Source organism: Malania oleifera, chromosome 12 (assembly GCF_029873635.1).
Source record: "Malania oleifera isolate guangnan ecotype guangnan chromosome 12, ASM2987363v1, whole genome shotgun sequence".
NCBI classification, from domain to species: Eukaryota; Viridiplantae; Streptophyta; class Magnoliopsida; order Santalales; family Ximeniaceae; genus Malania; species Malania oleifera.
In genome coordinates this window covers 20,051,726-20,077,610 of record NC_080428.1, presented here as the reverse complement: position 1 = coordinate 20,077,610, position 25,885 = coordinate 20,051,726, and the positions used below count along the sequence as shown (strand labels likewise).

The window sequence follows — 25,885 nt, the reverse complement described above, 5'->3', positions numbered from 1 at the left end:
TATATGTCTGCTTACATGGAAAGATCAAATATGTCCCAAATGAAAATGGAAGGGTGCCCTTTTATAAGATAATATGGATAGCTAACCATTTATTGGGGATGGGGGTCTAAGGGGTGGAAAATGGAGTGACCTATACTTTATTAGTACAAACATGTGGAGTAGGTTCAGATGAGACATTAATTAGTGCAAATACATGGGGTTCATAATTTGACATGGGGACATCCACCAATATTTCATAACAATTCCTTAATTTTTCTTTCCTTTTTCTAACATTTTCTAAATTTTGAATAAAATAAAATTATTATATTAATATTTCAATGACTACACGGGGATCCACAATATTAGGATATCCCAGCTAACGAATTAGTTCACCTTGCTGCATTTCACCCCACTTTCCAGTTTTCCACCGGCGCTGGCACCTTCCCTGTACGGAAAGCTACTCAGAATGCAATGTGCATGCTGCTGCACCACCTTCCACGCCATGGTCAGGTGCCGATCCTCCGTAAGCGTTGCCCCAATGGCAAACCTAATCACGTACTTGCCCCCAACTACCGCATGCGTCATGTACACGCGCCCCGACCCGTTCATTGCTTCCAATAACCTCCTGTTCAACTCCCTCCCTTCTTCCTCCTCCTCACCATCGTCAACAATATTCTTCCGGCCACCATTTACGGCGGCGCAGTTCTCAGCACCGCACGACAGCGGCAAAAGCCTAAAACACACCGTAGCGAAGTTGGTAGGGACCACAACCTCGAACCGCTGGTCCATCCCCACCAGCCGCTCAAAACGCTTCGCCATTCTCACATGCTTCCTCAGAAAGTTCCTGAGATTCCCGACGCCGCAGCTCCGAAGCACCAGCCATAGCTTCATCGCTCGAAACCTCCTGCTCAGTGCTATCTGCCAGTCTTTGTAGTCTACAACTTGTTTGGACTCGCTTGCTTTGTTCTTCAAATACTCTGGATTTGTGGACAAGACTTTGATGAGGGCAGTTGGATCCTTCACCCATAGGCAGCAACAATCCAGGTTCGTTAACAGCCATTTATGGGCGTTGAGACTGAAGGAGTTTGCTCCTTCGACGCCGTCGAGGAAATGCCGGAACTCCGGGCATATGCAGGCGCTCCCAGCGTACGCGGCATCTACGTGAACCCATACGTTGTAGTCTTTCGCAATGGCACACAGCGGCCCCACTGGGTCCACGGCAGTCGAGGCGGTAGTTCCGACGGTGGCGCAGAGAAACAGCGGGATGAACCCGGCGTCTAAGTCGGAAAGGATTGCGTGTCTGAGGGAGTCCGGGGAGAGCCCGAACGCGGTTGCCTTCGTGGTCCTAATGGACCGAATATTTTTAGGGTTGAGTCCTGCGATCCGAGCCGCTTTTTGGACTCCGCAATGGGTCTGATCCGACCCGTATACGACCAGCTTCTCCAGGTTCTGTCTTCCAACTCGGCTTAGCATTTGATCTCTGGCGGCGACAATGGTACATAAGATGGCTTCGCAGGTGGTACCTTGTAACACTCCGCCTCCGTTGCCCGAGAACAGAAATGATTCCGGGAGCTTGAGCAGCTTGCCAAGCCAGTCCATGACTTTCATCTCGAGCTCGGTCACCGCGGGCGATGACGCCCAGTTGAAACCGACGATGTTAAACCCGGTGCTGAGCATTTCGCCGAGAAACCCGGCGGTGCTACCGCTAGAAGGAAAGTAAGCGAAGAAGTTAGGGCTTTGCCAGTGGGTTAAACCTGGAATAATGTGATCCTTCACGTCTTGGAGGATTGCTTCCACGGGTTCGGGATCCTGGGGGGCGGATTCCGGCAAGCGAGGTTGGAGATAGCCCGGTCGGACTTGGCTTTGAACTGGGTATTGCTCAATGCTTTGATAGTAATCAGCGAGGAAGTCTATGATCAGGTGACCTTGCCTCCTGAATTCTTGGGAGTCTAGAGGGTTTAATATGGAGGAGTGATTGTTTTCCAGTACATTATGGTTGGTTTTTGGGCTGTTCATTTTACAGTATAAAGAAAGAGAAAGGTGATGAGTTGGGGTTAGGGATGTGAGGTTGATTTCAAACCCGATGCGGTTTGCAGAAGGGAGATGTTGGCACCTTCTTGTGAGGGAACGAAGAAGGCTATAAATAGTAATTGTTTTGTGGATGACTATATCCCTCTTTGTGGAGAAAAAAGGGGACACGAGAGCCTTTGGGTTGGAAAATAATTACATTTCCTAATTGCGTATCTTGGGAGCATTCTCCAATCAAGTAGTAGGTTTAGTTTGTGTGGAGGCTGAGTTTAGCTGGCCAATGAAGCATGGTGAAAAGGTTACCAAAGAAGACCTCCAAAAGAACTGACCTTTATTGACTTTATGTTTCTCTCTTTTTGATTAACACATTTATTTATTTATTTACGCGATTTGGGGGATTATTTTACTGCTAAACATTCTATTTTTATTTATGATTCATACAAAGGGTGTGTGAAAACTAGAAAAAATTTTCCATTTGTGATTTTTAATCTATTCTATTTAATTTAACAATGTGGTATAGTTGGGCATAAAATGGGAAGGATGAGGATTTTATTAAGAAAGGGAGGAGCACCAACTTAACTTTTAATTAATGTGGGAAAAGGTTAATGTGCAGACATCCCCTTGCTTCTATAGTAAAGTTGCATTGTACTAGGTGGCCAAAATTAGTACTAGTGGCAAGTTGCTACAAATCCTGTATTCAACATTCCAAGGGTTTTGAAATGTCCTTGGCGAAGAACTACCTAATCAAAAGCTTCACAAAACCAACCAAAGATTTGAACGCTAGAAAAGAAACATCATTCCATACATTTAGGAAAACCCAAAAACCACATAGATCATCTAAGCCAAAACAATGACCCACCATGAAATGTCTCTCATAGCAAGTGTAGGTTTGACCCCACTACGAAGTTTTTCTCATTTTGTTTTTTTCCTCTTCAAATGCCACTCCAAATTATTGGGGTGGTGGTGTTTTTATGCACAACTAGGGATGAAATTTATGTTCGAGTTTTAGTCATTTATCAATGATTGGAAGGGCTAGTTTCTTTCTTCCCTTCTAGTAAACGAGTGGTCGATGAGCAACATTTAGAAGGAGCCCATTGTAGACATCAAGTTCTCCCCTCGTTACAATGACGTCATATCTAGAAAAGGGAGTTAAACATTTCTACTCCTAACAAGTTTCCTTTTTCAGAGTCCTCTTCACCATGTCCATGCTTCTCTAGGTTAGGCTTAGTCTTGTCATCCTCATCTTGGTCGAAAGTGTTTAGTTTTGCTCTGAAATATGTCTTTTTTTCAAGGTGATTATGCACTTAAATTGCGTAATTAGTTATTTTAATTCATGCATTGAGGCTTATATTTTTACTTAAATACCTAATTACTCTCAAAATTGTGGCATTGTGTCCTATTTATAATATTTGAATTTTATTGAGTAATTTATGAATTTTTGGTATTTTTTATCGCAGGACGTTTATTGGAAGCAAAAATTGACACTAATTTGTATTGTGGAAGTAACATTCTCGTTCGAGTTTCGATCGAGACGATTCAAAATTTTGGGGAAAGTTGAGAAAGAAATGTACAACTTTTGTATTTTGAGTTTTGAGAGATACAGACTTCAGTATGATCGAAATCGTGTTTGTGCACTGAGAAACAAAAAGGAAAAAAAAGAAGAAGCAATAAAAGAAAATAAATAAAATAAATAAAGTGCGTTGAGTCATGATGTGACCCAGCCATGCAAGTGGGCGTGAAGAGGCGCTGGGGGCTTGAAGAGGTTTCCTGGCATATTAGTTTGTAGATTTTTCTTTGTGGGGTCGAAAAATCAACATAGCAATGGGATATATATACATAAAATATTAGTTGGTAGGTTTAGCTAGTTTTTTCTTTTGCTTTTCTTTTTGGGGGCAGCAACTTTAGCTGCAGCAGGAGGCTCTTCATGGCTTGTCTCCTCTTCTCTCTCTCTCCCTCCCTCTCTCATCTCTCTTCTCTTTCTTTAAGTTAGTTCAAAAGTTTTAATTTTTTTTAATATCATTAATTCCAAATTATTAGACTTTATTATTTGAGTTTTTTTTTTCTTTCTTTCTTGCATTTAAATAGTTGGTTGATCATTGTTAATTTTTAGTTGAATTTTAATTGAAATTATGAACTTTAAATTATTGTTGGGTTATTATTAGAGTTAATTTTGGTTGGGTTATTTTTCATTATTTAGTTCGGTTTGTCTTTGTTAAAATTTTCATTTAGAATTTAAATATATTATTGAGTTTTTTTATTTTTATCTTGAGTTTGGTTTAGTTGAGATCCTAGTTATTATTGTGGTTTAATTTATTATTTAAGTTGTTGAAGAGTAAAGTTTGTTTTCGATGAAACCATTGTCGGATTAGATCTAAATTTTTTTTTGTTTACATTATTGACTAAGTTAAGTCTAGTTTTTAAGTAGGCATTTAATTGAGTTTTTATTTTTATGGTTGAATGCTTAGGTTAATTAATAAAGTTTTTATCTTTAGGCTTTTGTTTGAAATTTTTAACATAGGATCTATTTCCTGTTTGAATGGTTTAACTAAGATTGTTTTTTTCGTATTCAGTTGAGTGATATAGTTTATGTTTTGTTTCATTTTAATTTAATCACAAACTTTTAAATATCTCAGAAATTGAATCTGAACTGTGTTCAGTAAACTTTTACTTTTCTTATTTTCTTTTGGATTTACACTAAGCTTGGAATTAAACTGCATTCCCTGAGGAGACGATCTGGCCTTTGGACTAAATATTACACGACAGAATTCTATACTTGGGATAGCTTTAGAGATGTTCATTTTTCGAGTGAGTCAAGTTTTTGGTAACGTTGTGAGGGAATGTCAGTTTTAGTTTCAAACTAGTATTTTTTCCGTCATTTTAATTTTTCTCATGAAAAAGAAAAATAAAAAAAATTAAGTTTTGAAAAGAAAAAAAAATGACTACACCTGCACCACGCACGCTTATGGAATTTTTGCAGCCCACACGAACCACACAACCATCTTGCATCATATTACCTGAGAATGCACAAAACTTTAACATTAAACCCGAAATTATATCTGTGATACCTCAATTTTATGGTGTGGAGTGAAAATTCGTATCAACATTTAACTGATTTTGAGCTTGTATGTGTTACATTCATAGAGGGAGCTGCTACTGATCGAGAAATTAGATTGGGCCTATTTTTTTTTCTTTAAAAGACAAGGCTGAGACATGGTTTAATTCTCTTAGGCCTAATTCTATCTCTAGTTGGGCTGATATGTAAAACGAATTTCTGCATTAATTTTTTTCCTTATAAAGAACTCAATTTTTGCAGGAATTGATGAGACATTTCATGAAAGCTATGAGAGATTTAGAGATCTTGTTAACATGTGTCCCCACCATGGATTTGAATCATGGCTTCTAGTCAACTATTTCTACACTGCATTGACTCCTGAATTGAAGCAGTTCATTTGTACTATGTGTTCAGGATATTTTTTCGACAATGAAGAAATTAGGAATAGCTTCCCAGGAGGGGGGGTGAATTGGAATTTTTTTTTTTTTGATAATTTTTAATCTTTTTCTTAAGATACTAAAGAAAGCACAACAAATAACTAATAATCACACTTTAGAATACTTGTAATTTAAATGAACAAGACAATCAATAAAGCCAAAATAATTCAATCACTCAATCAAGAATAAGTTTGCTTTTGTTGATTTCCCTGTGAATGTTTATCACCTTATTTGAATAAACTTTTAGTATGCACTTCTCTTGATCAAGTTTTCCACAGATTAACCAACGTACTCCTTTTTGGGTTTCCGCAAACGGTTAATCGAAATGTACTTTCTAAATACGAAGAGTCTTTGTTTCTTTCTCTTTGGAACCTGTGACCTGCACTTTTAAATCACGCAACACAACAAGTATACTATGTAAAATAGAGAGAAAGACACAAGATTTTTTACGAGGTTCGACTTCAACACAACCTACATCCTCGCCCTTGGCAAAACACCAAAGGGTTCCACTATAACAGTTCCGTTACTGGGTCGAACAACGCCTGTTTACAACCACTCCTTTGATCAAGGCTAGAGCCTACCTTCTCCAAACAATATGCCCTTGTTTGGTCAATGTTCCAACAGCCTGAAATTGTCCAAAATCTACAAGAGAAATATCAAAATCTGGTGTACAAGAGAAGCTCACACAAAGAGCAGATTAGTACAAATCAAAACTATGTACTTCAAAAGATAAAATATCAAGAATGAAATAAACTTTTGAAGCTTTTCAAAGAATTCACCAAATCATTTTCTCCAGATGAGAAATCAATAATTCTTTAGGATTTGATGAAAAAATATCAGAACAACAATACTTTCAGCTTTGTAAGAGATTGATCAAAAGAGATTTTGAGAGCAAGAGAGCTTTGAGAGAATTTCAATGCTTGGGATAATTTTTTGATTCACAAGAACCATGTATTTATAGGCTTCCAAGTAGGTTTTCTTGTTACAAGAGTTTCCTTAAAGGGTTTCCCAAGTTGTTAGAAAATTTGGGGTTCAAACAGCTATAATTTAAAAATAAGAGTTTTAAATTTTTACCCGTTGAACAGTGTTCAGATATCTGAGGATTTGAGGTCAGACGTCTGAAGTTCCTGAATCCCCTTCAAAACAAAACTAAATACAGGGTCAAATGTCTGAAGTCTGGGTTCAGATGTCTGAAATCGCAAGTTCAGACATCTGAATTGCTACTGCGACTTTTTGTCTTGTTCCATTAATTCTTTAGACGTCTGCACTTAATCTTCAGATGTCTAAAGTAATTCTTTAGATGTTTGAACTTAAAGTTCAGTCATCTGAAGTCTCTACTTCAGTCATCTGAACTGAAAAGTTCAGTCATCTGAGCCTTTAAAAATCCTATTTTATAAATATCTTTCTTTTAAAACTAATTTGCTCTCTTATTATCTTTATAAAACTTAATTCAATACTCTTAAATAGGTCTTTAAATCTTTATAAACTCTTGAAAAAGTTTCAAAACATATTTCAAATGATATTTTGGCTTTTGAAATACTTACAAATATGTTTCCTAAGCCATCATGCTTGAGTTCTCATTGCTCTTGAGATTCTTTGAATAATTTGCTTGAGCTTCAAATATGTTAAACTCTCTTTGGTTCATTGAAAAATTGTCTTCATACTTGACTTATACTTGATCTTCTCTTACACCATACTTGAGCTATATTTGAAGTTTGCTTTGAACCACACTTGATCCATATTTCCTGAAACACCAAAACTCAACCTTTTCAAGTTAAATCATCCTTTGTTTGTTATCACCAAAACCAATTGAAAGACCTTGTTAGGTCAATAATCTCCCCCTTTTTGATGATGACAAACAAGGAGTAAAGATAAAAGATTTATGTAAAATGAATTACTCCCCTTTACTATGACCATTAACAAGCAAGCCATATATATATAAAAAAAAAAACTCCCCCTTGCTATAAGCCATAGAAAATTTTAAGTTCATATAGTTCATATATCCATGTAATTCCTATATAACCAAGAACAAAGTTCTTATGTGAATTCACATATATTCAAAATCAAGTTCACACATGGATCATCAAGATCAAAATCACATATATGTTGCAGTTCATTCATATATAGTATTTATCTATTTAGCCTGAAAGTATCATTTTACTTTCAAGTTCACATGTTCTTTTACTTTATCTTTACTAAATGCTCTTGTTCCCCCTTTTTCAAGTTCACATGTTCTTTTACTTTATCTTTACTAAGCACAAGTACTCTTTCTCCCCCTTTGTCATCAATCAAAAAGAGTAAGACAATGATAAAGAACCATCAAAAGTCATTCTTCAAATATATATATATATATATATATATATATATATATATATATATATCAATCAAAAAGAGTAAGACAATGATAAAGAACCATCAAAAGCCATTCTCCAAATATATATATATAATCCATACAACAAAAAGTTACATTTTAGCAAGAGTACAGATAATTTGAGATACATAACGTGTGATTCTTGTAAACAAAAATTTACATAGGAACCTAAACTAAACAACATCTAGCTTCCCTAGTCTTCTTCTTCAGAACCATCTCCTTTCTCTTCTTCTTCTCCTCCTTCTTCTTAAGTCCCTTCTTCTTCAGTATTTTCTTCATCACCTTCATCTTCAAAATTTCCTTCTTTTTCTGTAGAAGCATCATCATCATCATCATCATCATCACCATCATCTCCACTCTGAGGAGCAGAGCTAATGTCCATGGGATCACTGCTCTTAGAGGTTTTGGCATGATATTTTTCTATATGAGTGACCCGTTTGTCAAGTGATGTGACCTTTTCTTTGATATTCTAAAGACCAGTGCATACTTCAGAAGAGAAACTAGAGAAATCTTGTTGAAAAGATAAGAACCAAGAAGGTGCTTCTAGAGATGAGCCATGTTCTTGTGTGGAAGAAGATTGAGCAGTTGTTGACACTGGAGCAGAGGCTGAGGCTGAGGCTGAGGCTGAGGCTGAAGCTGCTACAGATGCAGGTGGTGCATGTGTAGTCCTTGCAGCTTTTAAATACCATCCGGAACGTCCCTTATCATATCCCATTTGCTTGAGAGAAGTTTCATTAAAAAGATCATATCGGGTTCTTTTTAAGAAAAACTCAGAAATATTGGTAATGTTAAGGTGAGTAAAGAGAAGAGTGAGAATTCCTCCATAAGGAAGAATAACTCGATTTGATTCTTGCTTGGTCCACATCCACCTAACAATTAAACTAGCCAAGTCTAGTTTCTTGCCTTTAAGCAAACACAAAAGAACAAAGCATTCGATATAAGAAAGATGATCAAAAGAGCCTTGTTTTGGTATGATATTGGTTGAAACTAGTTTATGGAGAATCTAGCCTTTTAAATTCAGTTGCTTGTACAATGGAGGATGTGCAAAATAGACAGGTTCATTTGTCATGATTAATGGAAGAAAAGCTTCAGGAGTAAAACCTTGTTCAAGGATCCAATATTGAGCAAACATAGGACAATTAAACTCTCCTGGAGTAATTTTGAGAATGGGAGATAATATTTCAGAATTCAGTAGTATTTTCTTTCCTTTAACTTCTGAAGAGAAAATCCCATCTTCATATTGCATATTTGCATTGAAAATTTTCACTAAATGAGGAAAGCAACCCTTGGGTTGTTGAGTGATAAAATCAAACCATCCAATATCACGAAACAATGTAAGGATATCTGGAAATTCAGTGACAAAGAATGATACATCCAAGACTTTACCTAAGATTGGTTCTACAGAGCTCAAAGAATTTTGATAACGGAGTCAAGCTCGAGAAGCAACTAACCATTTATCAATATTTTGGGTTTCCCTCCCTAATGAAGGACCTTTGTTCACAGTCTGCTTGATTCGAGGCATGAAGACACAAAGTTTTAGTAACCCTAAGTTTCGTGTGATGAATCTGAGTAGGATAGAAATTTCAGAGTGAAGGGAAAGTGAGGGAAGATGAAGAGTTTGAAGTTCGGATGAATGAAGCAAGGAACTTCAGAAGTCTGAAGTTAGGGTTTAGTGCGCTAAAAATATATAAATCCCGCGACTTCAGATGTCTAAAGATAAGTACAGACGTCTGAAGTTTTAAAAACCTGGAAGTTTTAAAATTCAGTATGAATTCAAACGTCTGAAATACTAGTTTCAATCATCTGAACTCTTCTGCTACAGTGTTCAGACGTCTGAGATGTGAACATCAGACATCTGAAGTGCATATAAATTCTGAAATTTGACTTCTAATATACTTCTTTGCTGTGGATTAACCCAAGTTCCCTCCTAATATGTATAAATCTTTCTTCACTTAGAGGTTTTGTAAAAATATCAGCCCATTGATCACTTGTATTTATAAATTCAAGAATTATATCCTCCTTTTGAACATGATCTCTCAAAAAATGATGTCTTATGTGTATATGCTTAGTTCTTGAGTGTGAAATTGGATTTTTAGATATATTTATGGCACTTGTATTATCACACTTTATCGGAATTGTTTTATATTCTAAATTAAAATCCTTTAATTGTTGTTTCATATATAGGATTTGTGCACAACAACTTCCTGCTGCCACATATTCAGTTTCGGCGGTTGATAAAGCTATAGAATTTTGTTTCTTTGAAAACCATGACACCAATGATTGTCCTAGAAAGTGACAAGTGCCACTTGTACTTTTTCTATCAATCTTACAACCGGCATAATCAGCATCTGAATAACTTATCATATTAAAATCCGTGTCCTTTAGATACCATAACCCTAAATCAAGTGATCCTACCAAGTACCTAAGAATTCTCTTGACGGCTATTAAGTGTGATTCCTTGGGAGCTGATTGAAATCTTGCACACATACACACACTAAACATAATATCCGGCCTACTAGCAGTTAAATATAGTAAGCTACCAATAATTCCTCTATAGTGTGTGATGCCTACTTGTTTTCCTTTTTCATCTCTATCAAGACTTGTAATTGTACTCATAGGAGTTCCTATAGGTTTACTTTGTTCCATGTCAAACTTTTTGAGCATATCCTTGATGTACTTAGTTTGATTTATGAAAGTTCCATTTTTAGCTTGCTTTATTCGTAGTCCTAGAAAATAATTTAACTCCCCCATCATACTCATCTCAAATTCTTTTTGCATACATGTGGCAAATTCTTTACATGGATCTTCATTTGTTGCTCCAAATGTAATATCATCCACATATATTTGAACTATTAGCATATCTTTGTTTTTGGATTTAATGAATAAGGTACTATCAACTTTTTCTCTTGTAAATTCATTTTTAAGTAAAAATTTACTTAACCTCTCATACCAAGCTCTTGGAGCTTGTTTCAAACCATAAAGAGTTTTTGTCAATTTGAATACATGGTTTGGATTTTTAGAATTTTCAAAACCTGGAGGTTGTTTAACATACACTTCTTCATTTATATATCCATTTAAAAACGCACTCTTTACATCCATTTGATATAACTTAAAATCCTTATGGGCAGCATAGGCTAAAAGCATCCTAATAGCCTTCATTCTTGCCATGGGTGCAAAAGTTTCATCATAATCAATTCTTTCTTCTTGATTATACCCTTGTGCCACTAGCCTAGCTTTATTTCTTACAACAACTCCATTTTCATCCTTCTTATTCTTAAACACCCATTTAGTTCCTATAATTGATTTAATTCCTCTTGCATAGCTATAATCCATGAATCATCATTTAAAGCATCTTCAATATTTTTTGGTTCATCTTGAGATAAAAAGGCATAATGATTACAAATATTTTTTAGTGAAGCTCTAGTTGTTATCCCTTTTGATGTTCCACCAAGTATTTGTTCTTTTGGATGATTTTTGTTGTATTTCCACTCTTTAGGAAGATTCATATTTTCTGTAAAGTTTTCATTTAAAGCATCATTATCCTTTTCCTCTTTTATTTCAAGGTATTTTTCTTTTTGAGACATAACTTCTTTTTCATCATTCATATCTTTGATGTCATAACTATTTGTTTCATCAAAAGTTATATGAATTGATTCCATGATCGTAGAAGTTCTCTTATTATAAATCCTATAAGCTTTACTAATTGTAGAATAACCTAAGAAGATACCTTCATCTGACTTTGCATCAAACTTTCCTAGATCATCTTTAGTATTTAATATAAAGCATTTACAACCAAATACATGAAAGTAGAAAATATTAGGTTTTCTATCTTTCCAAAGTTCATATGGTGTTTTATCTATTTTTGATCTTATTGATACCCTATTTACAATATAACATGCAGTATTTACAACCTCTGCCCCAAAAATATTTAGCCCAATTATTTTCATTTGGCATTGTTCTTGCTATTTCTTGTAAAGTTCTATTTTTCCTTTCAACAACTCCATTTTGTGGTGGAGTTTAGGTGCTGAAAAATTATGAGTTATTCCATGTTCATTACAAAATTTATCAACTTCCTTATTTTTAAACTCTTTTCCTTAGTCACTTCTAAAACTTTTTACATTGTAACATTTCTCATTTTGTAATTTCTTACATTAGGTTATTAATTGGTTACAAGCTTCATCTTTGTTCGCTAAAAAGATTACCCAAGTGAATCTTGAATAATCATCTACAATAACAAAAGCATATTGTTTTCCACCTAAGTTTAAGGTTCTAGTTGGACCAAACAAGTCTAGATGCAAGAGTTTTAGAGGTCTTTTGGTGGATATGTATTTTTTCTTTTTAAAACTGGTTTTTACTTGTTTTCCCTTTTGACATGCATCACACATCTTGTCTTTTATATACTTAGTATTTGGTAGTCCTTGTACAAGATTTTTCTTGGATAATTTGGATAGTAGGTCCATACTAGCATAACCTAGTTTCCTATGCCATAACCAGCTTACTTCATTCATAGCTATTAAACAAGTTATGTTTTGATTTTCTAATTCTCAAGATTTATGCAATAGACATTATTTATCCTACGAGCCACAAACAAAATTTCTTTATTTTTAGAATTTTGGATAACACATTTTTCTTTCATTAAAATTACTTCGAACCCTTTATCACTTAGTTGACTAATACTTAAAAGATTATGTTTTAGTCCTTCCACTAATAACACATTATCTATAGTGAGTAAAGGTTCTTTACCAATTTTTCCGATACCAACAATTTTACCTTTGGCATTGTCACCGAAAGTAACTTATCCCCCATCCATTTGTTTTAAAGTAGTGAACTTGGTCTTATCACCGATCATATGCCTTGAGCATCTGCTATCCAGTTATTCACGTGTATGATTAAAATATTGTTCTTCATTTAACTCTTCTTTCAGCATCGACATCCACGGTCAGGTCAAGCTGAGTGTAGTGAAGAACACGACGCTTAAGAAGCACTTGGAAAGGATGGGGCAGCACATGCAGATCAATATTCCTCTAGGCTTCATGGCCCCGCGTGATGATTGGTGCCCAGTGTGGACATGGGAGCTCGGCATTATATGCTGACAGTATGCTCTAATAACCGCCTTCAGTTGGCGACAGGTGACTAAGACATAGTGCATGGTTCTTTACATGCACATCTTGGTAAGTAATCCCAAAGAATTTTTTTTTTTTTTGCACTTTATATATTAGTAAAACCACTGTCTAACATTCTAACTGTATTACCTATGCAAGAAGAGTTCAATATGGACATTCTCCACGCACACCATGTGAAGAGGGTGGTGGATGTACAACTGTGCAATAAATTTAAGACTTATCGTGCAAAAATGCTCAAACATTTTCATGCAATGGGAGATCAAGCAGTAACCCACGCATACGATAAGATATCCCAAAAAGATTGGGTGATGGTGTGTCGCCATTTCCGCAATCCACACTATCAGGTGATGTGTTTGTATTATAATAACTACTTTAAGCTTTGATGTGGCTAATAAGAAGTCATTACATATTTTTTATAGGCTATATGTGAAAAAATGTTGCGAACCGCAGCAAACTCCCTATCACACATTGCGGTGGGTTGAAGTTATTTGTAAATCATCGAAGGGTAATTGCTATATATTAGACTATCTGACTATTACCTGAATTAATATTAATGATGTTTTATATGATAATGTAGCGTGATCCTGAGACTGGCGCAGAGGAGTCGCTTTTGGATCTTTATCAGAAAACACACAAAAGGCGATCGAGGGAGTGGTGGGTGCGACGATGCGTAGGACAAACATGTAAGTCAAAGAAAATATTTAGTTTATAATTTGATTCAAAACATCGAAGTTGTATTATTATTTCTTCCTTTTTATCATTTTCATGACTGAAAATAGGTGAGGATGGTCGAGCTCAGGGATGCACCTGTTGTAGAGGGGATCCAGCAAATGACGAATTACCAAATAATTGCTCAAGTGCTTGGGGAACTAGTGGGGGTCTGGGTGAAAGGTCTTGGAAGTCGACACATCGCCCCATAAAGCATCATCTCTTGTGGGTGTGGTAGCTCATGCTGAGATGGAATGAGCACGTCAAGGCGCTAAGTCTTGGGTAGACGAGATGGTTCAATGGATGCATACGAAGGAAATGAAGAACCAGCAATTGAAAGACATGATGTTTAACATCACAGTGGAGAACCAGAGCTTGAAAGACATGGTGTCTAACATCTCTACGGAGAACCAGAGTTTGAAAGACAAGGTCTCCGTCGTTGAAGCTACGCTCACCGTAATTCTGAACAGGCAAGCGCAGTTCAAAGAAATGATGTGCCGATCTCGACCAAATGATGCAGGTGGCTCCTCTCATTAGAAGGTATGTAAAATGTAGTTTGAAGTGCATTCTAGTAGTTCTGTTGCTTGTTTAATTCTATTCATATGCTGAATTGTGAATTGTTGGGAGATACTGAAATTGTATTGCTTGTGCTGTTGGGACTTGATTTATCTTTGCTTCAATTTTATATATGCGTAGATAGGCCCTAGGTTGTACACTACTGCTACTTGCTTAGCTAAACCTAGGAGGAACTTTTGTGACTTGCAGGTTTGGGGAATGTTCTATCTACAGACGGCATACTGCTGAAATTTTGTTAAATTCCAACGCTTAAGTTTGAATTGGATTAAATGTAGAAGGGTGTCTATGTGTTATGTGACTAGTATTCTTTCCATGAGTAATAGTGTCATACCAACATGTGTAGTGATGCAGGCATAGTGAACAATGAAAATGAATGCATGTACAACTCACCACACTGTTGACACCTATTTTCTATTTAATAGTGGTGGCTTATGTTGTTCATTTAGGTATGCACTGCAAACAACATTTTTTTCCTGTAGGTTTTGTCATCTCCTTGGGCTCATAAAATGTTCACTACCTAAAATATTTTAGATTAACTTGTTCAAATTTGTTGCCTTTTTATTCGTAATTTTTTGTGTGTGCACGCATGTGTATGTGTGTGCTATTGCCGCCCATGCCTTACTCTTCGAAAAACTAACCTTTATTGTTCTAAGACTTCAGTCTAAACCTTTCTCTAAAAAGGGATCTGCCTTATTATGGATCCAGTGATATGGTAATATTGTATCATGTTGTACTTTCATGCAATTACCTATGGTTTTCTTCAAGCTTAATAGTGTCAATAAGTACACTGCAGCTTGTATTTTTCAGTGTAGAATATTTATTTCATAAATATGTTTCAAGTCATCGTTTTGTGCTTAGCTACTTTTGTATGTTTCATGCCGATGAAATAATTGATGAAATTGGTTTTGTTTCCATTCCATTGGTCCCTCAATCATTTGTATGTTATGATCAAACTATAAATTTTACATGTCTAAACTTTTATTGATGCTCATATGATAATGTTGTAAATGTTCAAAAAACATCAAGACAATCAATTAAATTTCAATTCAGATAGAAATTTTTGGAGTCTTGGTTCACAAAAATATTAATTTCAATATGGACTTCAATTTCATTTAAAAAGAAATTATGGAAACCTATACAAATGATGGCAACCTTGAAAGAACTTTGGGAGATGTTAATGGGCATGATTATGCATAATTTGGATAAAAGATAAACTGAAAAAAATGTATTCATGACTAGTATATAGTAATTATGGTACATAAATTGCATGTGTCCAGCATGTGAAGAAGTAAAGAACATCCAAATCATTGCAATAACCATCTTTCATTCATTTGATTGTCCAAAATCATCATTATAAAATGTCAATCCAACTGTATATTCTTGGTTGTTCAAAATCATTGTTCTTATCCCAGTAACTTAGATATTGGGATGAAATTTTATATTGTTTAATGTTTATATACTTCACTGATTAAAGTTTACGAAATATTGAGCAAGGGTGTAGTACATGAGTATAATATGATCATTATAAATTACTAAATGCTAGTTATCGTGTCATTATATTTTATTTATTTTCTATCACTATAATTTATTTAAATAACTTCATTATTGGCATACTTTAAAATTTAAACATTATTATTACTTATAATGCAATTTAAATAACTATAAACCCCCAACCACATATATAAACGAATATGGCATCCCAATCTCATTTAAAAGCAAAGTAAGAACTAAGAACTATAACCAAAATTTCATAATTTTTGAAATCATTATAAACTGGTGAAATTTCCCAAAACTTGAGGTGATGTTGCCAAAATTTCAACCAAAATTTTGAAAGAAAAGCAACATTAGTTTTGTTTTCTTTTGAACCCCCCTTCAAAATTTGAAATTTTGAGTATATTTTTTGAAAATTCGGTGAAATCTAGTCCCATGTATCAAGATGTATCGGTTTTTTTAAAGAATTGGGTCAAGGCTTCTTTTATATGAGAGTTCAAAATTATGAAGTTATTCAAGATAGCCAATAACTCTGAATGATTTAACTTTATATGTTGTGTAGCGAGAGTTGTCATCTTATTGCATATGAAGATATGTCCATATTGAAGTGTGTACTATGTGCTAGAGAATTGACAAAATGAATTAAACTACTCATTGGCCACAAGCTTACACTTGTTGGGAGTACTGGTAATTTGTCATGGTACAGAAGTAGGATGGTTGAGCTCACTATGTAAAATGCACACATATGGGACCTACTTAACTACATATAAATATATAATTGATTAGGGTGAACGTTGATTCTATGGTAAGTGTGTAACATCAAAATCCGAAGGTTCAAAAGTTTCGAAATCTCCCCATGTGTGGAGGTAAGATTGCACACATGATACCTTGCGCTAGGTGTTGCACAACATATAATACATATACAAGTGTATGCACACACGAATGCCTTTTATTGATATCTATAATTTTTATTTGTTTCTCACTTTTGTTTTTAGTTAAAATATTTATTTTCTTTTCTCTTAAGTTCACTTTCATGAATTAGTACTTTCTTTTTTGACGCATCTCTGAACCTTATTGCAAAGTTTTTAAGACTAGTGAAATGGCATTTCAGCTTTAGTTGAGGATAGAACCCTTGACCAAAATAGACTGCATATTAGAATAAAAAATGAGGTATTGAGTTACTCCCGCAGTATCATTGTTGGGGTTAGTGACCTGAAAGTTAATGGTTCACTGGCAAGTGGTTAAAAGGATGGCAGGTTACAATTTTAGAGTCATTTAGATCATGATAATGACTTTTTTTTTAGGTAAGCTATCAAATCCTAGTATATAATTGTTCTATTCTTGTGCATAGAGAATTCAGCATCTATACCTCATACTTTTAAGTCTAATACAAGTGAGCTTGATAAAGAGATTCATGAATGGGTATACTTGGGAAAACTGATCATATAAGAAATATGCTTAAATATTGTCAGTTGGTAAAGTTTATACATAATAAACTTATAATTATGCTCACCCAGGAAGGTGTGGAGAAGTCAGACACCTACATTTTTTTAAATAAGCAGATTTCCCCATAATTCACATTTGGTTATTTTTAACAAATCTACTTGCAGATACATGCATGCACTAAAACATGTACACATGTATTGATGCAGCGCATGCACACACTCAAGGTGAGCACCCCTTATTTGAAATAATAACTTAAATTCTATGGGTTTATGATGCATATAGTAGGTAAGTAATTCCCTAAAAATAAGGATACACACCACCTTGAAATAACTAATTTGAAATAAAAATAAAAGCAAATAAATTAAAATCAGTATCTTTTAATGAAGCATCTCTCTTCCCTACCATCAGGTAATATACATTCTAAAAATGTGCAGTTGTGTGCTTGTTTAATTCTATTCATATGCTGAATTGTGGATTGTTGGTAGATACTAGAACTGTATTGCTTGTGCTATTGGGACTCGAATTATCTTTTCTGCAATTTCATATACACATAGACAGACCCTAGGTTGTGTACTACTGCTGCTGGCTTATCTAAACCTAGGAAGAAATTTTGTGACTTGCAGGTTTGGGAAATGTTCTATTTACAGATGGCATGTTGCCAAAAATTTGTTAAATTCCAATGCTTTCTTAACCTCCTCCCAAAAAAATCTTCCAAACACTATAACCTACAAGTAATACAGGACCTTCTCGGCCAACTCCTTAACTGAAGATCTAATAACATTAAACTCGCAACTTAATACCCAATTAGGGAAACGAAGATCAAAAGCATGTATAAAATCCAGTGAAAATAAAGATCTTTATGTATGTATGTATGCAATCATTACTGGTTGGATTATTTTGCAATCACCCAGGTTTAGAACATATCTCTATGGAAAATGTCTTATTTACAGGGGAAATGCTGCCAAAATTTTTCAAAACTTTTATAATTTTGAAAAACATAATCCTATGGACTTTCATACATATCATTGTCTTTATTTTTGAGTCATAAGGTTGTCTTGAGCACATTAAGCATCTGTATGATGTAAAAATCTTCTAAATTGCAAGCTTTTGTGACTTGTAGGCTTGGAAAATGTTCTATTTACAGACAGCGTGCTGCCAAAAATATGTTAAATTTCTTCCAAAATAATCAAAGTCATATACCATATTTTTGAAAATGATTATAGTGTGTTGAATGTTAAAACATTTTTAAAACGATGAGTGAAGTTCAAATGAATTGTGAACTTCATCTCTAAATTTACTTTTCCATATGTTAAGTGAAAATTCTATCAATAATGGACTCATTTGCATTATTTTATTATTATGCTTGTTTTTGAGTCATAAAGAAGCCATGTAAACCTCAACATAACATTTTATTTTTTCATAGAACTATAGTCTGATATAGATTGTTTGTGGGATGCATAAACACATTATATTATTTAATGTTGATTATATGAAGATCTTGTGCACTAATAAATTCATTAATTACTGGTTGGATTATTATGAACTGTTTGTATAAATACCCAGGTTTCAAACATATCTCTATGGAAAAGGTCCTATTTACAAGGGAAATGCTGCCAAAATTTTTCAAAACTGATAAAATTTAGCAATTTAAAATCATATCATTTTTTTTTAACTTTGTCCGAATATCCATTTATTTTTCTATCAAATCATTGATACTTATAGTACGTATATGGTCAAAAATCATATACTATTTTTTTATATTATTTTTAATTCGTAGGGTTTGCGGCTATCACACCATCAACACCATCACATGCACTACAAAAGGATAAAACTTTTGATTTTTTTTTTTGTTATTTGAACATATGGGATTCATGTATAAAACATTCGGAATTTGTATAATGTTTTGTATTTGATTTTGAATTAGATTTTTTACTAATTTGTGAAGCTTTTTAATAATTATGGTTTAATGTTATCTATGCAAAAATGTAATTACAGATTTTCACATGAATTAATGATTTAAAAAAATATTAACTTTCAATTAATTAGTGACGGTTTCTATAGATATTAGTGAAGGATCATAGCCGTCACTTATATTATACTATTAATGACGAATATGAATCCTTCACTAAAGGTCAAGTATTAGTGACGGTTTTGATAATTCACTAAAGCCCAACTAATAGTGACAAATTATGATCTTTCACTAAAGGCTAATAAGTATTAGTGAGGGTTTTGATCCTTCACTAATACTCAATTAATAGTGACGAATTTAAAACTGTTACTAATACTATACTATTAGTAACGAATTATGATCCTTCACTAAAGATTAATAAGTATTAGTGACAGTTTTAATCCTTCACTAATACTCCACTATTAGTGATGGTTTCAGGATTCATCACTAATAGTGGATTATTAGTAACGGTTTTGATCATTCACTAATATTATAGTATTAGTGACGGTTTTGAAATTCATCACTAATACCCTACTATTAGTGACGAATTTGTGCCGAGCCAATAGAGAATTTATAGTGACGGCATTTGAGTTTTAGTGATGATTATAATCTATCACTAATACAACTTTATTAATGACAGTTTCAAAATTTGTCACTAATAATTAGTAGTAATGGCTCATATAGCAACTAATTTAAAACCATCACTAATACTTATAAATTTATCACTAATAATATTAGTGATGAATTTATAACTATTAGTGACGGTTTTGATCCTTTACTAATAACCTTATTTTTTTTAGTGTGCGTTAAACTCTTGGAAGCTTGCGTTAAAATTTAATTTTTGTTTTGGTTTGTGTTTGTTTGAGTTTTTTTTTTTTTTTAGAGTTGCATGCTTAAACTACGTCGTAAAGTTATTGTCTTTAGTTTTTTTTTCCAAAGTTCAAACATGGGATTTAATTCTCACCTGGCTAATTAAACATAGGATCGTTTCAAATTGTTAATTTAGTGCGTGTTAGGATTCATAATTTAAATTTCGCGTTGCTTTAATTTGTCAAAAAAAAATCTCAAACATCTCAGAAAACCCAAATCTGAACTATGTTCAGTAAACCTTTTGTTTCTTATTTTCTCTTGGAATTACAAAAAAATTGAAATTAAATTACTTTCCCTAAGGAGACGATCTGGCCTTTGGGCTAAGTATTACATGATTGAACTCCTACACTCAGGATAGCTTCCAAGGTGCTATTTTTTCGAGTGAGTCAAGTTTTTGGCGCCATTATCGGGGAGTGCTAGATTTAATTTCAAAATTTGTGTTTTTCCAATTATTTTGATTTTTTTTTAAAAAAAAAATTGAAAACAAAAATAAGAAAAATTGAAAATTTGGAAATTTTTGATCATGCTTGTTTGTTGTTGTGTTGGTGAATTTCTATTGTTTGCATTGATGTTTTATATCTTGGGTTAGAGATCGTTCGAATAGACTGTCTAAAATTTCACTTAACACCAGTAGTGATACATAGAGCACAAAATCTGATTGTTCTCCTGTTACTTTTACGAGTGATTCTAAAATTGATTTGAGTGATGTTTTTGAAGAAATTTTTTAGGGTGTTATGGCTGCACCACATACACTTCAGGATTTTTTGTAGCCTACACGCACATCTACACCTTCTTGCATTATTTTACCACAAGATGCACCAAACTTCACAATTAACCATGGTATGTTATCTGTGATACCCCAGTTTTACAGGATGGATTCTGAGAGTCCATACCAGCATTTGATAGATTTTAAGTTGGTATGTACAACTTTCATTAATAGGGCTGGAACCGATGAGTATGTCAAACTTCGCTTGTTTCTTTTTCTTTGAAAGATAATGCAAAAATCTGGTTTAATTCTTTGAGACCGAACTCTATTACTAGTTGGGCTGAAATGCAGCGTGAGTTCTTAGATAAGTTCTTCCCTTTTCAGAGAACCTAGTACCTGTAAGAGCAAATTAGTGAGTTCATGCAGTAAGGCGACAAAACCTTCTAAGCTTACTAGGAAATATTCAAGGACCTGATGAATATATGTCCACATCACGGATTTGAATCTTGGAGGTTAGTAAATTATTTTTATACTACTCTTACCCTTGAATGTAAACAATTTGTCTAGACTATGGGCAATGAGGAGTTCTTCAACAAGGAACCGGATGAGGCTCTACATTTTTAATTACATAGTTGAGAGTGCCCAACAATGGAACACGCGATATGATCGGACACCAATGGCGGCACAACCTCTCAGAGCAATCGGTGATGGAGGTAGATACGAGGTCAAAGAGGAAACTAATTTACAAGCTCTTGTTATTGCTTTTTCTAAAAAAGTTAGAAGTTATGGAATCAGAGAAAGTGAAAGTTGCAAAATCGGTGGAGGATTGTCCACTTTTACCAGTATTGCAGGAGAGTGAATCTGATCAGATGCAGTCAGCAAATTGGGTCAACAAATCTCAAAATCAGCCATTCTCGAACACTTATAATCCGGGATGGAGGAATCACTCGAACTTTCCATGGAGGAATGATCAGTCTGGTCCATCTTCCTAAAAGTTTTAGCAACTTCCTCAATCATATGCACCACCTCCGCAGCCACTATATCATCCAGCTACAGCTCTTCAACAGCAGTATCAACCACAACAGATCTCTTAGAGCTATGCACCTCGAGGATTTCAACCTAATTTAGCTCCTATTCCATCAAAGAAATCTTTTGATGACAGCATGACGTAGATGGCGAATATGTTTCAACAATTCATATAGATTTACGTCACGACCAATAGTCAGAATGCTCAAGCCATCAATGAACTGAGAGAAACTATTAATAAGATAAATACACAACTGAATACCTTAGAAAAAAGGAAATTTCCAGTACAACCTCACCCTAATCCTCAGATATACTGATAATAATAGCAACCAGTGCATACTATTTCAAAGGATTCTATTGAAATGGCAAAGGCTATTATTACCTTGAAGAGAGGAAAAGAAGTTTCCTGTCGTGAAATACTTGTTGATCAACAAATAGGTTATCCAACACCTGAGGTTGCAACTTAGAAAGATGAGGCAAAAGAAAAATCAGATGAAGCTAGCTCAAATTCAAAGAAGTGAGTTAATAAGGAGGATGAGACTATTAAGGAGTATCAACCTGTGGTACCCTATCCTTAGAGGTTGGTAGCTGGTCAGAAGAACAAATATCACAATGAAATTCAAGAAATCTTCAAGCAAGTGAAGATCAACATTCAAATTTTAGAAGCCATATAGTAAGTTCCTGCGTATGCAAAATTTCTGAAGGATCTATGCACAATGAAAATGAAATTGAACGTAAAGAAGAAAGATTTCTTAACTGAACAAGTTAGTGCATTGATATTCAGTCAAACTCCTCAGAAGCTCAGAGATCCTAGCTCTCCCACTATTTCTATTGTGATTGGTAAATCTCGTATCTGGAGAGCCTTACTTGATTTGGGGAGTAGTGTGAACTTGCTCCCATTTTCAATATACGAGCAGTTGGGTTTAGGTGAGATGAAGATATAACAACCTGATTTTTCATGCCATTTTTTTATAATAATGAACGTAATACTAACTGGTAAATATATCTTGTTCTCTGATACCCAAAAACATAATACCTAAGCAGCGGAAAACATAAAGTGTGCAACTAGAAACACAAAACTAGAATTTTCACTACTTATGTACATCACTCTAGTTTAAAAGTCCATATCCCCTAGGATCTATACAAAAATACATCTCACTCAAAAACTACTTACCCTATAAACAAAGCAGAGCTGATATCTCCTCTACCTACGAGCCTGGTTTACTCGTCTAGCTAGTTCACCTGAAAAATATTAAATTATTGGGATGAGACAATGTTCAGTAAGAAGGAATATGCTATTACCATTGTGTGGCATATGATTTAAGCTATATACATATACTGTAATTAACTGAATATAAATTAACATGTAATAGTAATACACCAAGTAACTCATGCCTTTGTTTCTTAAAATATATCTATTACTGAACTTTCTATCTGAATATATTTCTAATAATTATAAATAATTCTGTTGTTTCATGTACATATATAATAGTTGTGAAAACTTCTCTGGATGGATAACTGGATGTCATGATTCAAATCCCCTCATGATAGGGTTGTGCGGCCCAAAGGTGGGACTTAAACCTGGTCGGTCCTCCAAGATTAGTCAACTATAGCTCCACTGAGGTATGGTTGGTCCCTCAACCTGGGTCTATCCAGGGAGCACTACATTTTCTCCCCTCCACTTGGATCAAATTACCAAGGAGTCTGCAATCTCTCCAATGGCACAATCGAACATAAAATGCCACACTCTATCTAAGATGTGTGGTTGCACTCTCTCCACTGTATAGTTACGGTACCATGCTCTGCTATCTGATCTGTAATGGTCCATTAGGGTCTAATATTATATATATATAATACTCTGGTATATACATGTATTTTACTGTTTACCATGATTCTGTTTCTGCTGTAATAGCCATAACACTGGAATAAATATTTTTTATAAGTTGTATTGTTTGTTCTGAATATATATTGTAATAAATTATCTATATAACTATATATCTATTAGTTATGGCTCTGAGATTTATATATCATGGTATTTTAAAAACTGTATAACTGATTTCTGTAAATTGTGTATAAGATGCTCACTATAAAACTGTAAACTATACACTATATTGAACTGTGTTAAATACATAATTTTGTAAAATACAGGATAGTCATAGCTTTGAAATAAATATTGTATAATATGCTCTGTAAATAACTGTATATCGTGTATAATTTAGTTCCATAAAATTGTATAACCATTCATGATTCTCTAACATTTGTACAAATTCAGTACTTCATATTACTCATACCACACAACAATTAATAATTCATTGAATATAATTTGCATAACTATATAACATCTATTCTAAAAATACTCAAAATCTCATATAATCTTTACTGGTAAAAATTCTAATTTATCTGGCATAGCATATTTCCTTTACCTACTGGCTGGGAGGTTCGCCTCCAACTTTGACCTCACACTCACGGCGTACTATTTCCAAAATCCTAAAATAATACATATATACATATTTCTAATGAATCAACTATATTTCTCCGAACATACATACTTGTAATTTTCTGAACTATAATTTACTTAAGCTCCTATAAATTTTCACTGGGGTCCCCAACTCATGTCTGCAGGGTTCCCAAAAACACCCTAATCTTGAAAATATTTTACCCTAATTTTTTTCACAAAACTCTAGTATTATCTTCCCTAACATATTCTCCTCAATACAGGAACACCAAAAACCTAATAAAACTGAAATTAACTAATTTACCCAAATTTTGGGATAGTTTCCAAGTTGGCCTAACCAACAAATCACTCCAGGAGCTGTGCATAGAATCTTCCCAGGAGTGACGTGGTAGCTTTTGATCGTCGAACCAACGAAGAATGGGACTGGAATCGAAGATAGGAGGAGGAGAGAGTCGTATGTGTGTGAGAGAGAGAGAGAGTTTCTATCAATTTTTTCGCAGAAAAATAAGGTTTTGAGCTTATATAAAAAGCTAGTCCACGTGGACTCGTCGTCGAGACACGTCACCTTGTCGATAAGTCAATGAAGGGATCTCGTCAACGAACACCGTCTCCTCGCCAATGAGTTTTAGACCCTAGAAAAGGCCTCTCGGTAAGTTCTCGTCGACGAGACACATGTCCCCATTGATGAGCCCAAGAGTCTGCTCGTTGATGAGCACTTCTACACTTGTCGACAAGGCCCTGCTGCACCTTCTTATAAAAATTCCTTTTTTTCTCTCATTTTTTATTATTTAATTACCATAATCCTTCGGGTCTCTACAGAATAAAACACCCATGATTCTATAGTTCGCAGATAGATCATTAAAAGCTCCATGAGGCATCTTTATTGAAGATGTATTAGCACAAGTTGACAAATATTATTACAAGTGGACTTTGTAGTTTTGGATATGCAGCAGCCTATCTCCAACATCTACTAGGCACCTATTATTCTTGGGCGGCCATTCCTTGCTACCACCAATGCATTGATCAATTGCCGAAGTGGAGTAATCTTGAAGGCTTATTAAGTTTGGTTTAAGGGATAATTTTTGATTAATCTGGTACCATTCGTAAGAACGGGCATGTAGGAGGTGCTAATACCTTCCCCTCACATAACCATACTCCCGAGCCCAACTCTGAAAACGCAGACCGATTCAACCCTCAATTGGGTAGCAATCAAGTGTTCTAACCACACTCCAAAAGGTTAGTGGCGACTCCATCACACCATGTTTTCCACGAAAATATTATTTTCAAAATTCATACCATTTTTCCTAGTTCGCAGCCGCACTTGTGCACAGTGTTTGGCGGGTCCAGGATGTCACGACACTTGGTATCAAAGTTATTTGACCAATGATTGATTATTATTGTTGTATACTGAAAAAAAAAATGGTAGAGAAATCAAGTCGTCACATCACTTTTAGGGACAAAATTTGAACTGTCACTAATACTTTCATCACTAAAAACAAGTTTTTTTTTTTTTTTTTAATGTGATCATTTACTCGCTTTTGGGGGTCATCCCTCTTTTGGGGATTATCTCCTTTTTGGGGGATTACAGCCTCACAATGATTCCAGTGATTATTTCAACCACGACCATGCCTACGACCTCGTCCTCAACCACGAGATGTATTCATATTCA

At 34.6% G+C, this 25,885-nt stretch overlaps 1 protein-coding gene across 1 annotated transcript; it reads right to left on the bottom strand.

Moving 5' to 3' along the window:
* Nucleotides 1-332: 332 nt before the first annotated feature.
* On the bottom strand, nucleotides 333-1,995 carry LOC131144559 (tyrosine decarboxylase-like). The gene has a single exon (XM_058093262.1). It carries the CDS (start codon nucleotides 1,993-1,995, stop codon nucleotides 364-366), a length of 1,632 nt encoding a protein of 543 aa, XP_057949245.1. The 3' UTR covers nucleotides 333-363.
* Between the last annotated feature and the right edge of the window lie 23,890 nt (nucleotides 1,996-25,885).

Excerpts from the sequence above, each read along its gene's own strand:
- LOC131144559 (XM_058093262.1), bottom strand. The coding sequence starts at position 1,995 with ATGAACAGCCCAAAAACCAACCATAATGTACTGGAAAACAATCACTCC.